Genomic DNA, 16,095 nt, shown 5'->3' with positions numbered 1-16,095 from the left:
AGATTTTATATGGATATAGTTGAAGGAAACCTCAAAGAATAGACCATCCTGTAAGTGGGGTTAAAGCAAGGAGCTCTGTCATTCAGCTTGCATTTAGGGTAATGTGAATTCATTATATATCTTTTTAAAGCTGCTTATTATTCTGTTTCCTTTTTGCATTAACAAGGCACATACAAGATGTAGCAGAAATTGCGGGAGCGCATCTATTTATGTTGAATGGGAAAGATGGGGACGCTGCTTCTGCTCACTCAAATCAGCTTTAAAAAACCCAAAGAAAATACCATTAGTGGTAGCTAAGGAGGGGTTTGCTTGCATCTTTAAAGAGACAGTATTAAATGTATTTCTTTGACTTTCATCAGCAATTAAAATACCACATTAAAAAAATCCAATGCATGTGAAAACAGTGTTTCTTCTCTAAATAGCTCTGCCTGCAGTTCAGGAGGGATGGAAAAGGAAGCTAAAAAACCTCACAAAAAGGAAAAGGACAGAAAGAAACCTTTCTTTCTCTTGCTGAGCCTCATCCTCTTGTTTATAAGTCCCGAAGAGAACAGCAGCACAATTGTCCTACCTCGCGCTGGCCGGATTTCAGCAGGAAGGCTTTGGTCACCCGGCCTCCGGCATCCGCTCCGTGAGGCCGTTCCCCTGCTCATCTCGCCTGCTTTCTGCTGCTTTTTCCCCATTTCTCCCCTTGGATGACGTCCAGGCGGATGGGAGCAACTGGAAATTCATCAGCCGTCTAGTCTAAAGTCACGATCATAATTAAAACCCAGGCGGAAATTGAAACGAGGTGTGAAAAAAACAAAATCCGGCTCTATCAGGGACTGAAACAAAAAGGAAAAAAAGGCTGGAATTGGTGCTCCAAAATCAAAGTTTGGAGATGAGCGGCGCTGAGCAGTAACATCACGTTAGGAGGTTCCCTCCGTGCTCTGCTGCTTCCTGGGACTCGTGGCATAAATACACAGTGACCCTATTCCCAATGGGATTGAGATCCCAAGCCAGCCTAAAAAATATATGGTATAAATGGTTTGGGGAACGTTACTACATCTGCAAGTCTTCCAGGGCCACTTTAAAAAATAAATGCATCAAGGATAGAAATAAAATACCTCAATAATTCAGCAGTTTATCCCAGTCACGCATCCTTGTCCGAAGAAATCGAGCTCCTAAGCAAAATGCAGCCTGGATCTGGCAGTCTGGGGTGAAGTCACATTGAATGTGTTTGAATCAAGTCAAATAAATGGAAATACAGTGTTTTTTCTCAAAGTATAAAACGTAACAGTAAGTCCAAACCTTTTTTACTTTATAATCAGTTCAAACCTACTTTACTTTTTGAATTTCCAGTTGAAAGTTAGAAATCTAATTAAACGCTTTGGAAAAATTAGCACTTGCGATCTTCTGACATGATAACCATAAAGCAATTTAAAAACTGCAACAATTAAAGTCAAAATGCAAACTTATGGCTCCTCCAGACTTCAATATTTGCTTGCACAGATCCTTTATACCATAATAAGCCAGCAGGTAAGACAACTTCGTTATTCAAAAAGCTCCTTCTCCCACCTACATTTCTTTTACCAAACAGATGCGATTCATGTGGAAAACCAGAAATATTTTGCTTACTCATAATTATATCTTAACGAAGCTTTCATGGCAACAAAAAGCCAGTGAAGGCAGGAAAAGATGATCTAATGATCTACAAGAGTTGAGCGGCCTAAATGGACAAGTATTCCTCGAGTGCACAACTGCTTGGGTCAATGTTGCTCGTAGCAAGACAAATACTCCATCTGCACATCACCAAGTCCATGTGCTTCTTTAAAAGCCTGATAATCAATAAAGCATGATTTCAGAACTTTGTCAAGGTTGGACTGCTGATGTGATGGAAATTAAACAGACACGAACACTCTGAACTTGCAAATGAGCCCAAATGACAACCTTAATCAGAACCGAGACCTCAGCTGGGGATGCACCAAGATTCAGAGTAATCTGCACTCATGTTATTTCTCATTTCAGTCCCTTGTAAGGAAAAAATGTGGCGCTCCGACCTCATTAATTTGTAATTGCATTGTCTATCAGATGATGCATTTACTGAAGCATCCAGCTCAGCATCCTCTCTGTCAATAACCCAGGCTGATGAAATGAATTAATAACCCCACTTCAAAACCAGCTGAACTTCAATAGCTTTGGGTTGCATTTGGGTTTTTTTAAGCATTATGTTTTCTCCCAGTTTTATTGAAATTATTTGGTTTTCCTGTAGCAGATGAAAACCAGATGTGGCAGAGAGGGAAGGGCTGGACGAGCCAGAACGAAAAGCCGAGACGGCAACAGGCAGGTCGCACCCATTCATTACGCAGAGATTTCCCTTCTGCCGTAACGCTATTTATATTGCATCTCTATTATTACAAATATTCTAATTGGGGTGTAATTCTAGAAACCCCAGTTTTCTCCTTCCCAGCCCAAAGCAGAAAGCAGCACGTGAGTCAAAAGGCTGCAGTAAAGTTTCTTTGTGCCGCATAAGCATTTTGCAAAGCTGCGCTCTGCTCTGGCAGCGTTAATGCCAATATTATGGTATTTAAGCCCTCCTGAAGCAGCCCAAACCCGGGATTAATCCAGGCTTACCAGCTCCTGGATGCCCACTTGTTATATTGAGAATGTTGAAAAAGAAAAGGAGTTTGTGCACATGGACACAAGGCAATTGAGAAAGTATCTCTGTATTGCTGGCAAAATTAAATGTGCATCCTCGTTTAGGTGATTTGCAGCACAAGTGGAACAGGAAGATTGGAGTTCATTATCATTTTAAGCAGCTACATGATGCAAAACTGGGCAGTACGAGTAAATCACAGGTGATTTAACGGACTGGCCATGTGCACGGGCAACTGAAATGGCAGATAACCCACCTTGTTGAATTTTTAGGCACGCTTCACAAGCAAGGAAAGGTCTTTGGAGGTCTTTACTCTCTCCACAGTAATATTTTTTCTTCCCCATTTAAAGCTCAACTGAAACTTCTGGCAATAGAATATTCTGATTTAAAGCAAACATGCAGCGGCAATTAAGAGAGGGTGCAGGAGCAGGTTACTCTTTGCTTTAATGAGCAAAAATGAGCTTTGTTGTGCTGTATTTGAAGGTTTGTATATGGGCAACCTAGACGGCAACCGCACTGCTCCAAGATTTTGGGGGATTCACTTAAATTCCTTTAAAACTGACTTAATACTTCAAATGATACATGAGATTTTACATCCTTTACACTCCCAACTACACATTTACATACTGGAGTAGCACGCCCAGTTATTCAGCGGGGCCACTTGTACGCAAGCAGCAATATGGAATTTTCGCCTTTTCATTAACAGTGCAATAATTAACATACAGAACTAATTTCCATTGCTAATTAGTCTCCAAAATATTTGAAGTATCCATCGTGGATGTGCATTTTGAGGGTTTACTCTTATCATCACACTCATTCTTCCGAAGCTTGAGAATAAGTTAAAATAATGCTTTTTTCCAGGAGGATGCCCAATTTCACACCCAGAAAATGAAGGAAGGTTTACCTGATTAATTAGTTTGGGCTTCTATACGACACCTGCAACACAGATTCTTTTTGTGTGCATATATTATTGCATTATTATTAAATTACATATAGTATTACAATTGCTATTATTATAATCTATATTATTCTGGACTTTCATATGACACCTGCAACACATATTTGTGTGTGTATTTATTATTATATTACTATTATGTTGTACATATTATTATAGATATTTTAAAACATGTATTATTCTGGACTTTAAAATGACACCTGCAATACATACTTGTGTGTATATATAGCTTATTACATTAATATTCTATTCCATATACCATTATAGTAGAAATTATTATTATATATGTATTATTGTGGACTTTAACACAACACCTACAATGCAGATTTGTGTGTCTATGTTATTATATTCATATTATATTACATAAACTATTAAAGTATAAATTATTATATTTTATATCTATTATTGTGGACTTTAACATGACACCTGCAATGCAGATTTGTGTGTGTATATACATTATTACATTAATATTCTATTCCATATACCATTATAGTAGAAATCATTATTCTATATATATTCTTGTGGACTTTATTATGACACCTGCAATGCAGATCTTTATATGAGTATATGTTATTATATTAATATTATAATCCATATACCACTGTAGTATAAGTTATTCTAAACATACTGTCAAAGACTTCATATATTATATATTACATGTATTATATATAATATTTATATTATCTATAATAGATGTTATGTGTGTTACATGTGTGGTGTTACATGTGTGGTGTTACATGTGTGGTGTTACATGTGTGGTGTTACATGTTATTGAAGACTTTAAAATGACACCTGCAATGCAGATTTCTGTGTATATCTATTCTCAATATTATATTATATATAATATTACAGTATAAATTATTATTCCATATATATCTATTATTTTGCACTTCTATATACCATCTGCAATGCAGATCTGTGTGTTCTTGTGTGTATACGTGCTCACATAAACTCCCAATACTTGCAAATGAGCAGAGCAGCATTTTGTAGGCTGATTGCGGCCATTCATCCACTTCTCATTAACAGCTCCAGGAAAAAAATGGGATGGGGAAGGAACTGAGCCATCTGAAACGTGAACAGTTGAACCAAAAAAGAGCAGCTCCAAATACCCAGGAAACTCTGGTCCAGAAATGCCAGAGAATTCCAATGTGTTCCTGCTCTCATAAAGAAATAAACTCCCATCCTAGAAGTGGATATGAGGATTGCAGAGACTTTTTAAGGATCCAACCCATTTTCCCCAGCTCTATCAGACACATCCCACTCCATCTAGATTTTCCAAACAAATAAATAAAAATAGGGAATTTTCTGCTCTTCAGGATGATCTACTGGATCTCCTTAATTAAAGGATAATTCAATTTCACAGTGGTATTTGGAAGATAAGAAGAAAAACCCCAAGAAACCCCACACTTTCTCACAAATGAGACTCAGCGCTACCCCTTAGACCTACCAGCCTGTATTTAAAATATTCTGAATATACCATCACATATTTGGGACAGAGCTCCCATGCCAAACCTTTGCTCCCCAAACCTCTCATTTCTTCAAAAATTTTCTCATTTCCTTCATGATAAGGCAGATGAAACACTTTGGCCTTATCTTGGACGCGAGCATTTTTATCCACGTGCTTTCATTCTGCTTTGGCATCCCTCATGTGGCTTCATCTCCAAGATCTTTGTCCTGATTAAAAACCAGAAGTAAATCTGTCTGGTTTGGGATAATCAGTGAATCTTGGATTCTTTTTCTCCCTTGAAATTTAAATTTTCCTAGTGTGTGGCATTAGCATTTCATGAAGTATTTTCATAGGAACTGCCGGGAAACCGCTGCATTATACCAGTCTGGTCAGAACATCATGGACTGGTCCACATTAAATTAACCATCTTGAGAAATACAAAAGTATTAAGTATATCCAGTAATGCTTAAAATCAGAAATAACGATGATTACTTGGATCTCTGCTTCTCCTATAGTGGATTATAAGGTTTCCTGGCACGTTTTAGAATGGAAATAACTGAGACAATTTGCTTCCATGACTATAAATGATGGTTTTCCATAACTGTTGACCACTTCAATCTGGCTTGTGCTGTGCTAGATTTTGAATTACACTGATTCTTAAACAATATTGTACCACCTTTCCCTTTACTTTGGCTTTGCTTACAAGTGTTGGTAGGGCTAGGACTCTTGAATATGGAAATATATCATTTTTAAAAAGCTTTGCTTTTTCAACAAGGAAGATTAAATCATTCATTTTGCATCCAGATGGCTTTGCTACGGCTGATAAGCACCAGCATAGCATGGCAACTATAGAATGTAGCCACTGCTCATTTTATTAATTGTGTCGTTAAGAAAATTAAAAATGTAGGTTTTGTGTAGCCATAAGATGCGTTTGAATGAGAATCCTTACTGGCTTGGCAGCACCGGGTAGAGCCATCCAGGTGGAGGTTAAAAGCGAACAGTGTGTTACTTTTCCTATGGTGCTGGCTGGAATAAATATAATTTATGGTAGTTATGACAAGCTGACACCCGAAAAAACTCACCCAGATTGATTATATTAATAGAATAAAATAATATATATTATTATAAACCTATAATTATATAATATTAATCAGAGATTCACCACCAATTTAGGAGACTCCTCAGCTTTAGATGTGCTAAAATAAATGACCTGCACGATGGCTGTGCTGTTTTAAACTCGATGGAAATAAGTCAGTCCTAAAATTCAGCTTGTGCTTTCACCTTCTCTATCTCAGCCTTTGCCCATAAAAAAACAAATCCCCAATCAATGTGACAAAGCCAAAGGCTCAACTGTCTGGCACGATGTTTAAGCCTCACCCATCTCAATTAAGTGAAGCAAAGCGAGTTGCGCTGGGCCACTGCGGTTGAGGCAGATCCTTTCTGCAAACACGGGAAACAATGAGTTTATTTGCCTACCCCAAATTGCTGCCATGAGCTTCGGCGAGACTTGTGCAACACGGGTTTGGAGGAAGATTGCTCCATCGTCATCTGCCACATACTCCACTAGCTTCAATGTTAAAAAAGGTTAAATAATATTTAACCTTAGAGGCTGAACAAATTGCAGAAGGCACTTGGTGGAGTTTCTTTATATCTGGCAAACGTTGAGACCGTGAGGGAAAAGTGATTTTCTCCAAGCTGTAGAAGAGATGGTCAACACTTTTCATCTCAGCGATTCTTGGGTTTTATTGACACAACCCTAAATGATCATCAGTGTTCACACTGATGCTCATGCTCTACTCATGGTCATTGATGAACGCATTGATTTCTCTTCCTATAGGAAGCAACGCGCATACATTGCATTGCCACAGTGCTGTAGTTGGCTTGGGAGGTCTCAGTGAACCTCTCAACCTCCCCTACTAAATCCACTTCAGTTTCTTTGCTCCAAAACAGCCGCGATTCAAACCAAAACCAGTTTGTAGGCAACTGAGGTCAACCGCTGGAGGAGCAGGGGGAGCCCGGAGGTGCAGACACAAGCTCAGCACCAGCTGCTTCCGTGCTGCACTGAACCACTGTAATGTTTACATATGGTATATATGCAGATGTATAATGGATACGTATCTCTAATTCCCACCTAGGCCAAGCAGGTTCTTCAGTCCCTTTGCAAATACGATGCTTGCAGACCTGTCCAGGCTCAAAGAAAGAAAAGACAGGAGCAAGATCCAGCGGCTCTGGAATAAACCGTCTTCCTTTAGGTTTATACACATCAGTCACTGGAGACATTAAGAGGAAAAAATATATGTATTTTTTTTAAATCGTGTTTTCTCTGTCTCTCCACTGTATAAACCAAGTGACAATAACAATTTGTGTGCTACAAACAGCAAGGGAATGCCTCTCGCATCTGAAGACACTGAGGACGGATTCAGAAAATTGTATTTGCTAGCTCAGGAAACAATTTGTTTGAATTCCCGGAGCTCACAAAGACACTGTCACCTTGTCACTGAGCAGACATGGAGGGTGTTGCTCCTCAGGCAGCAGAACAAAATGCACTCAGAGATGTTTCACAGAGAGCACTCGTGTTGTGCCTGGAAAAGCCATGGGGACAGCAGAAACCATTAAAACCCTCACATTTATCAAAGGTTTCTCAATCTCAGGCTCTTCTGTTCCCCCCAAGGGCGACTGAGCTGCAGCACAGCACCCAAAATCTGACACGGGTTCCCCCACTAGGAAAAAGCTTCAAAAGGTCTCAGTAAATGGTCCTCAAACCAAAAAAAAAACTGTATTTTGGCTGGGAGAAGGGAGGGGAAAGAAACAAAATCCCTACTAGAGCATTAATTTCTCATTCCGTGACTAGAAAAAAACCAGCTTTTTCCAGTGCTGCATTGACTGCGCTCATTAGAGATAACGAGTCTGTGCCTTGGTTATCAATAATTAGTCCTCACGGAAGCCTTACTGGGCAGCAGCAGCGCGATCTTAGATGGAAAATATTTATCAGAGTGCTACATTATCGTTATACTATTTGACAAATATATCTAGTGAAAAAACGAAACTAAAAGCTTTCAGAAAACAGGTCCTTTCTTCACGCTTCATAAAATGTGCAGCTTCATCTTCAGGTTAAAAAAAGGCTTCATATAAAACCAAATAACAGATTCACTGGTGAAATACATCAGTAGATGGGAAAAATTATATTAATAAGAAAGTCAGCTGTTCTTTAATATTGTATAATGCTGAGCATCATCCAAGTTTGCTGTGGTTGCATGAATACATGGGCCCTGCTCAGGTCAGATTTGGGATTATATTGGATAAATGATATGTAGTTGTGCTAATGATATAGATGATATCTATAAAATCTAGATATCTAGATACAAAATATCTAGGTAGCTATCAAATCTAGATATCTACATAGAGATCAATAGAGGGAAAAGTGAAACCCTAAAAGATCAGGGAAAGAAAACTAAAGAAAAGGATCAAAATGGAAGGGTCTGAATGAGAACAACTGGAAAACAAAACTCCCTCAAAACAAGGTGGTGAGGGGTAAGGACCAGAGCGGGGAGAGGAATGACATGTAGGTTCAATAATATGCTCCCTGTAAGGTAATTGCTCCACCAAGCAAAGGCAGAATTTGATTTAGCATTTCCCTCCTGGAAACAAACTAGCTGCTAATTCTTAAGGGTGGAGAAAAAGGCAGCTTCTCATAAACCTGCTCTAATAACTAATCCATTTTCCTGCAGTCATCTCAGGTCAGAAATAACAATTTCTATCATTTAAGCATAATAAGTGGAATTTGGTGATGACAAAATGTTTGCAAATAATGAAAAAAAAAAAAGATAAAATTATAACATTAAACTCAGCCACCGATACAGCCAATCTGGATATTTCAGGAAGGCCCTAAAGTGAAAATATTGAATAATTCAGCATCAGAGAAACAGATGAACAAGCCACTATTTGATCCAGAGCTCGAAACGGTAAAATCTGCCCAGCTAAAGAATAACAGCATTTGGAAAGCGCTGCTGAAAAGCATTTGGTGCATGAGCTTTGCTGTATGAGCCCTTTGTGTGGCTGCTGCCGGCGGAGGCTGCACAAATTCTTCCCACATTAGGCATCATCTGGATAATCTCTGTGCGCCGGGGAGGGAAGAATGCGAGGAAAAAAACCCCGGTTGCTGCATTAACCACCTACCCCAAGCTCAGAGCACACGGGGGATCGATGAGAATTGCATGTGTTATAGGTTCAAAACGATCAAAAGTGAGGAACGAGCAGAATAATGAGGCTTTTCATTCCTTCGTATCAATTCATTTTGGGGATGTAAAACCTCCAGAGCCACATGACACAACTAAATGACTTCAACATCAGTGTATTGGAAACTGAATGCTAAATCAGATAATCTATTCTTTTTAAGAGTCCCTTTTAATGAAATTTGGTTACCTCCTATTACTATTATTCCAAGCAGGGAAAAAAAAAGTGAATATATTCAAATTTAACTCCCTTTAATACTGTTCCAGGTATAAGTAGTGGAGGGGAATAAGGAATATACTCAAAGTTTACCTCCCATTAATACTGTTCCAAGTAAAAATATGTCAGATTTGATAATGTCTTTTCTAGCAAGGAAATAACTGCACCGTAATTTGGTGTACAAAACCAGCATCACCTTCTCCTGGTTATGGACTGGAGGAGTTAATGGAGTGGGATCTGTTGGCAGAGCTGGGTCCTACCTGGGATTATTATATTAACGGGCTTGTGCACATCCAGAAAAATTCTTCAGCATCTCCACGCTGTCCGATGCCGCTCAATCTGAAAGCCCAGGACATGCTGGATTCTTCTAGTTAATTGATTTTTTTTTTTAAACTCTGCTCAATAGCTCTTTGTTTAGCTCTGGAAACGTTCAGCAGCATCTAGTGCAATGTTGGCAGCGCGGGATCGTTTTCGCTCTCACCTACCAGCGGCCAGCTCTTCAGCTGCTGCTGCAAAAGCTTCATCCCGCTCGGTGAAAGGAGGGAAGGCAGCTGAATATTACCCCAGCAAACCTCTATAAACTAAAATTCAATACCTTTTAGCTGCTGCTTACATTTTCCTAATTAATGTTTACAGATATATAAAGGGTGAGTGTCAGGAGCCAGGCTCTTCTGGTGACAAGCAGTGACAGGACAAGGGGTAATGGGGACAAACTGGAACACAAGAGGTTCCTCTTAGATTTGAGAAGCAACTTGTTGGGGGTGAGGGTGGCAGAGCCTGGCCCAGGCTGCCCAGGGCGGTTGTGGAGTCTCCTTCTGTGCAGACATTCCAACCCGCCTGGACACCTTCCTGTGTAACCTCATCTGGGTGTTCCTGCTCCATGGGGGGATTGCACTGGATGAGCTTTCCAGGGCCCTTCAACCCCTGACATTATTCTGTGACTCTGTGATTCCTCTAACAATTCAACAAGTAGGATTAAAAAAAAAAAAATAAGAAAAATAGCAGGTTTTAAGATTGAAGCTGTAACTTCCCCATGCAAGCAACACACACATAATATCACTCCAGAAATTAAAAAGCAATTCCAGTTGCTGTTGGTGAGGTTTCTGCACAAACCACTACCTATTGGGAATGCAAACAGCGTTGCCACCACTCCAAAAGGCTGGCTGCAATTTTTTCAAAAGCAATTCGAGCAATCAACTCCTTCCCCCATCCCTGCCCCAGCAGAGATGCTGCAGATGCACGTCAGCTGTGAAGGACAGCAACAGCCACCCTGCGCCTGCCACACAAATGCTTCTTTTTGCCTTTTTTTTTTTGTAAGAAGCAATTGAGAAATCCCCACTGGGCCATTTGAAGATGCATGTAAACAGCTGCTGAGAAAACATGTCTGGTTGTTGTAGTTGCTGTGGCAGAACTTGGTGTGACAGGCAAGATGCTGAGAAAGCCACAGATGATAAAAGGATGTGGTGCAGATCGGCTCATCCGATACCTGCCCGGGGGCCTCTAGGCACACTGGAGCCAGGGAGAAATTTACCCATTTTGCATTGCTGCTGATAATTAACAAAAATAACGTGACATGATCTAATAAATCAATGTGCATTCAAACCTACCCAGCCACGCTGAAGCATGGTTTATGTCTCGCTTTGCACCCCACGGCGAGGATGCTCCCATGCTGCATCACTCACCGGTGCAGGGCTATCATCAGCGCATTCACCTCCAAAGGTTTAAGTCTATGAAAACAAGTTGGGCTTCCAAATAGAAAGTTCATCTGGATCTTTCAAGATGACCTAATTAAAGAGGGTCTTAAAACACTGACCTAAGTTGGGATGAACCAGTTAGCTACTTATGGTGTAACAAGTGGCTAAACCAGAGTTTGCCAGTTAAGACCAGTAACTGAATCCCAGGATGGTCTGGGTTGAAGGGACCTTCAAAGACCACCTAGTCCAACCATCTCACCATGGGCAGTGATATCTTTTAGATAAGGGTGTTCAAGCTGTCTAACCTGACCTTGGACACTTCCAGGGATGGGGCATCCACAATGTCGCTGGGAAATTTCTTTCGGTGTCTCAATACCCTGCAATAACGACACTTTCGGAGTTTTAGAGCAAACCTTCAATTGTGGCTTTTGGAATGAGATCTGTAGTAGAAACACCTCTTGGTCTGTATAAATCACCTACAGAAAGCTCCTCTTATTTCTCTCTCCAAAAAACAAAATAATAGTACGATTGTTGGAGCAGCACATACAACCCTTCCCCTGGTCACTACTTGAAATAACGGAATTTGAGAAGCTCAGGCTTGAAACTAAATAGCCAGTGCGCAAAATTTTGGGAAGCTCAGCTCTAAGGATACCCTCGTGAAAAACAGTTTTCTAGATGAAAAAATGAGCTACATAAGAAAATGGGGAAAAACAGAGGAAAAAAATAAAATCAGCTTTTTAAACCAATTGGAAACGTTACATTAGAAAAATAAGTACAATATTTAAGTGACATCATTTAACACAAATAATAGAGAAATATGTAAATATTTTATAATATAACTTAGCACAAAACAACTAAAAAATGCATGTTGCAATCACTCCAAGAAGCATCGTTACAAAACAAGCTTGCCTATCAAAAAAGAAAAAAAAAGAAGAAAAAAATCCATAGGATTTCTGTCAAATACACTTTACAAGGACACGTTTGTTGGCAGTTCGTGCCTCTGCCGGCAGTCGCTGCTGCACACAATCACTGGATGACACTGCGGCGTTCGGATGGTGGTAACAGCCATCCCCAAAAGTGCAATTTGGACAAGGCTCACAGGAACCTCGTACAAGAAAATAACTGCCAAACAATAGCCTGAGGCTATTCAAAAAAGGTAAATTAGGAAAACAGCGAACCTGCAGAAAATCAAATCTTGATTTCGCTCTGCTTCCGCTCCTGCTGTGTGAGCGCGGTGGCGAAGACGTTCCCAGGAACGGGTGGTTCGGTGCAAACGCTTGTGCACCAGAAATGTTTTGCAATCAGGGGAAGAAAAAGAGATTAACAGGTCCGAGTAAACTCTTCTTGGCTGTGCTGTGTTCCCTGAAGCAGAAGTCGCAGCATGAAGAGGTAGGTTGCTGCCTCCTAAAAGACAAGCCTGAGCTAAATGTAATTTAATTTAAATATGCAGAGGGAAAACAAGAGGATTCGAGGAGGGGTCTGGAAGAGGGTAGAAAAATGAAGAAAAGGGGGGGAAATACACAGGTTTGGCATCTAAACTTTCACAGAAGTGGAAAGTGTATTTCAACTACAAATGCAATGAGTCAAGAGGTCAAATCTGCAAACGGGTGGCAGGGTAACGCAACCCTCAACAACTGATCTTCTTGGAATATCCCTTTTCCAGGAAATTTTAGGAAAACCAAAGTATGGACATCTCATATTTGTGACTCTTTGGGACTGGTGCTAGAGCAGAAGTAGTTCTGGATTTCCCTGATTTTCTCCAGGAGAGTCAACTTAAAATTCAGCTTTTGAAACACAGGAGTAACAATGGGGACCCTGGAAATCAGGGATTGCACCATCCTGAAATTGCTCGCACACTGTTCTCCCTGCTTGATAGTGTAAAATAGCAGCAAGGAGAAAAAGAAAAGCAAAGAAACGTGCAACTCATGGGCATCCTCTATTTCTTGCTGCCAGACACAAGCTTGTTTGACTACAAGTCTGTATTTGGGGGCAAAAAATGAATCTCTCAGGCAGTCAGAACAGTTGTTCATTTATGAAGGGACTGCACCCATGAATTTCAGTCTGTGATGTTCAGGTAGGTTTGCAACTGGACTATTTTACCTATTCCTGAAAAAAAATAGGATAATTTAAATAAAAGAAATTCCCCAAACTTCCTTTTAGCTTCTCTTTCATGTAGGTATCTCTTCTCCACCTCTGGGAATCAAAGCTAGACAGACTTCTCTGTCCAAGACAACTTAAGACAACTCTAAAGGGAACCTTGGCCCAACAAGATACAATAAATAAAAAGCAAGACTAAAAACCAAACAGGCGTGCAAATGTTTCAAATAAATAACAGGATTGGAGGCAGAATGCAACAGTTTTAATCCTTGCTTTCTTTAATTAATGTGGCGACTTAATTGGGTCACTATAGTTAGAGCTATTAACTGCAGACTACTGGAGCCTAGGCTGGTATTTTCACAGCAACAGGAGAAACACTGGCGAGTGCAAGAATTGGGAGTTCACTTGTCTTTGTGCTTTAAAAGAATTAAATGACAGTTTCATAAAGACTGGGGGGGAAAAAAAAAAAAAAGGCTTTTAAATTTCTTTATCTTCAGTTTGTTATTCAGCTTTGCTGCTTTTCAGGGCAAAGATCATCCCGAATGGCTTTAATCATTTGCTAACTCCAGATTAAATTAGCTCAGTCCACCCTACCTGATGGCTTTGCAAAATGAAGCTGTTCGCTTATCCTGAGTCAAGACATCCACCAGCACTAGTCCTTCCTCTCATTCCCAAAGCTGAAGCTGACCCAGGTCCTCAGACTCATTAACAGAATATAGACACGAAGAGTTCAGATCTTTGTCCACAACGGCTAAAAAAAAGTTTCTCAATAGAAAGCAAACCACCCCAAATCCAAGAGTTTTACTGTCTTTAGAAAATGCAGTCGAACCCACTTTTTATTTTGAAAGAAGAAAACGCAGCCTCTCTGTATCATGGGTTCGAAGAACGACAGCGCAGCCGAAGTGATGCTCACATCACCCATGTGCAGATGGGCTTTAACAAATAAAAAGCTCTTTGGACAAGCAAAAGTGACAGGCCCAAGGAAAACCATTTCAAAGAGTAACGGCGCAGACTCAAGGTAAATTAATGAATGAATGGTTGTATCCCTCTTTAGAGATTCATATCTCTGAAGTTAATGGTGCAGCTCAACTGTCTCCCTTTCTCCCCAGGAAAAATCCTCACAAAGTAACTAATCACACCAGTCAAACTAAGTACTCATGATTAGAAAATAAAATTTTGACCACAAAAGTTTCCTTTGATCAGTTCCCCAAGCTCAACGAAGCTGAGTGTGCAGAAAGTTCCTAAACACAACAGCGACACACCACATACAATCAGTTCCCTTTGTGATGCACTATAGAGAAAGGCTACTGTTAATTCGAGAAAAAGCCTTTTCATTTCCATTTTCAAACTGAAAAATCACCGAGATACACCAGCATTAAGACACACTTGAGTGAAAACAAAGCATCGATAGTTTTGTCAGCATGTCATTTGTTTTACTTCTGTTTTTCCAGTTTGGTTTTTGAAGCAGGTAGTATTCCACAGACACAACCACAACCTTCTCTTATTGTTAATACTGTTTCAAATCTATTATTATCAGCATTTACCAGATAACCCCAGACTAGTATAATAAAGCCCCAACTACTTGGGCGCTTTCTTTTTTTTTCACCGTTAAAAAGTTTCCACGCTCCTATCGTTTTCATCTTACCTCAAGCACTGGTCCAGCTCCAAGAATAATCTGTTCTACTCCGCTGGCAAATCCCTTCTGGCTGAGGGCGGTGAGGTGATGAATCAGAAAGTTGGTGCTCTGCGTTTTTCCTGACCCGCTCTCTCCCGAAATCACGATGCACTGGTTCTTCCTCCGCTGGAGCATGGCGTGGTAAGCCACGTCTGCCACCGCATAAATATGGGGCTCCAGCTTTCCCAGCTGATGGTTATCATACATCTTGACATACTTGGGGTTATAAATAGGTAGAAATTTGAAGGGATTAATAACGATGAGGATGCTGCCTACGTAGGTGTAGATTTTTTCTTGCTTGAAGCGGTTTCTGAGGTTTTCCAGGAGCGTTTTCTCGTTCAAGTCTGGGAGGCTGCACAGGTCATCGTAGTCCTTCTGCTGGGGCTGGGGAAGGAAGCCCCGCTCCACCATCCTGCGACGTTCCTCCGTCACCCGCAGCCAGGACTGGAGGCTCCCATAGTGAATGGAGCCATCCAGGTTCTTCTCCCGCAAGAGGAAGCGATAATCCTCGCCGCTGATGCGGTTCTCCAGGGCCATACGAGGCCACAACATCATGCGCTGGACTGGGCAGTCCGTAGGGTTGAGGATCCATTCCTCCCCGCCAAACTCTTTCACTTCGGCGAGGACGTAACATTTTGTTTTCTCGAGCTGAAGTTTATTAATGAGTGAATCGATCACCTCGGCGGCCGTGGACGTTTTCCTGGCGGTGATGGGGCAGTAGATAGTCCCTTCGGCGATGCTCCCGGGGTATATGTGCAACGTGTACTCGCTATCCTCAAAGCGTCGTCTTCCTCCAACATCATTTACACTCATATTGGATCCTTTCCCATCAGTACCTGCGCTGCATAGTCAGGACCGTCCTGTTGGTGTCAGGTCATCATGTTAGCAACGCTAAAGGAAAAAGAAAACAAAAATAGGTTAGGTGTTTTATCTTGGAAGGATCCTTGAAAAACGGTTGACGTGCACCATGAGATGCAGTGGAGCAATTCAAGTGATGGCAGCAATCACCTCAAGAAGGTAAATGAGGATTCCCAACCAGCATCAGAAAAGAGAGCAGGGTTTTAATGCACCAAAGCTGTAATAAATGAAGGTATTTAACACACAAACACCGGCCACCTCGGGCTCCCTTCAGCTAAACACAACGAC

The 16,095-nt window shown here is 40.7% G+C and overlaps 1 protein-coding gene across 1 annotated transcript in view; it reads right to left on the bottom strand.

The window, feature by feature from the left end:
* Nucleotides 1–15,762, bottom strand: part of MYO9A (myosin IXA) — a gene marked incomplete at its 5' end in the record, with an annotated part of 128,435 nt that extends 112,673 nt beyond the window's left edge. The window contains one exon of the mRNA XM_080351334.1: nt 14,920–15,762. Coding sequence (XP_080207460.1) covers nt 14,920–15,762 — 843 coding nt within the window. The remainder of the gene's footprint in view (nt 1–14,919) is intronic.
* Nucleotides 15,763–16,095: the final 333 nt, after the last annotated feature.

The sequence above is a fragment of the Nesoenas mayeri genome (genome assembly GCF_963082525.1).
Source record: "Nesoenas mayeri genome assembly, chromosome: 11".
Taxonomy (NCBI): domain Eukaryota; kingdom Metazoa; phylum Chordata; class Aves; order Columbiformes; family Columbidae; genus Nesoenas; species Nesoenas mayeri.
Note: the sequence above shows the minus strand (reverse complement) of the source record. Positions and strands in the feature narration are given on the sequence as shown.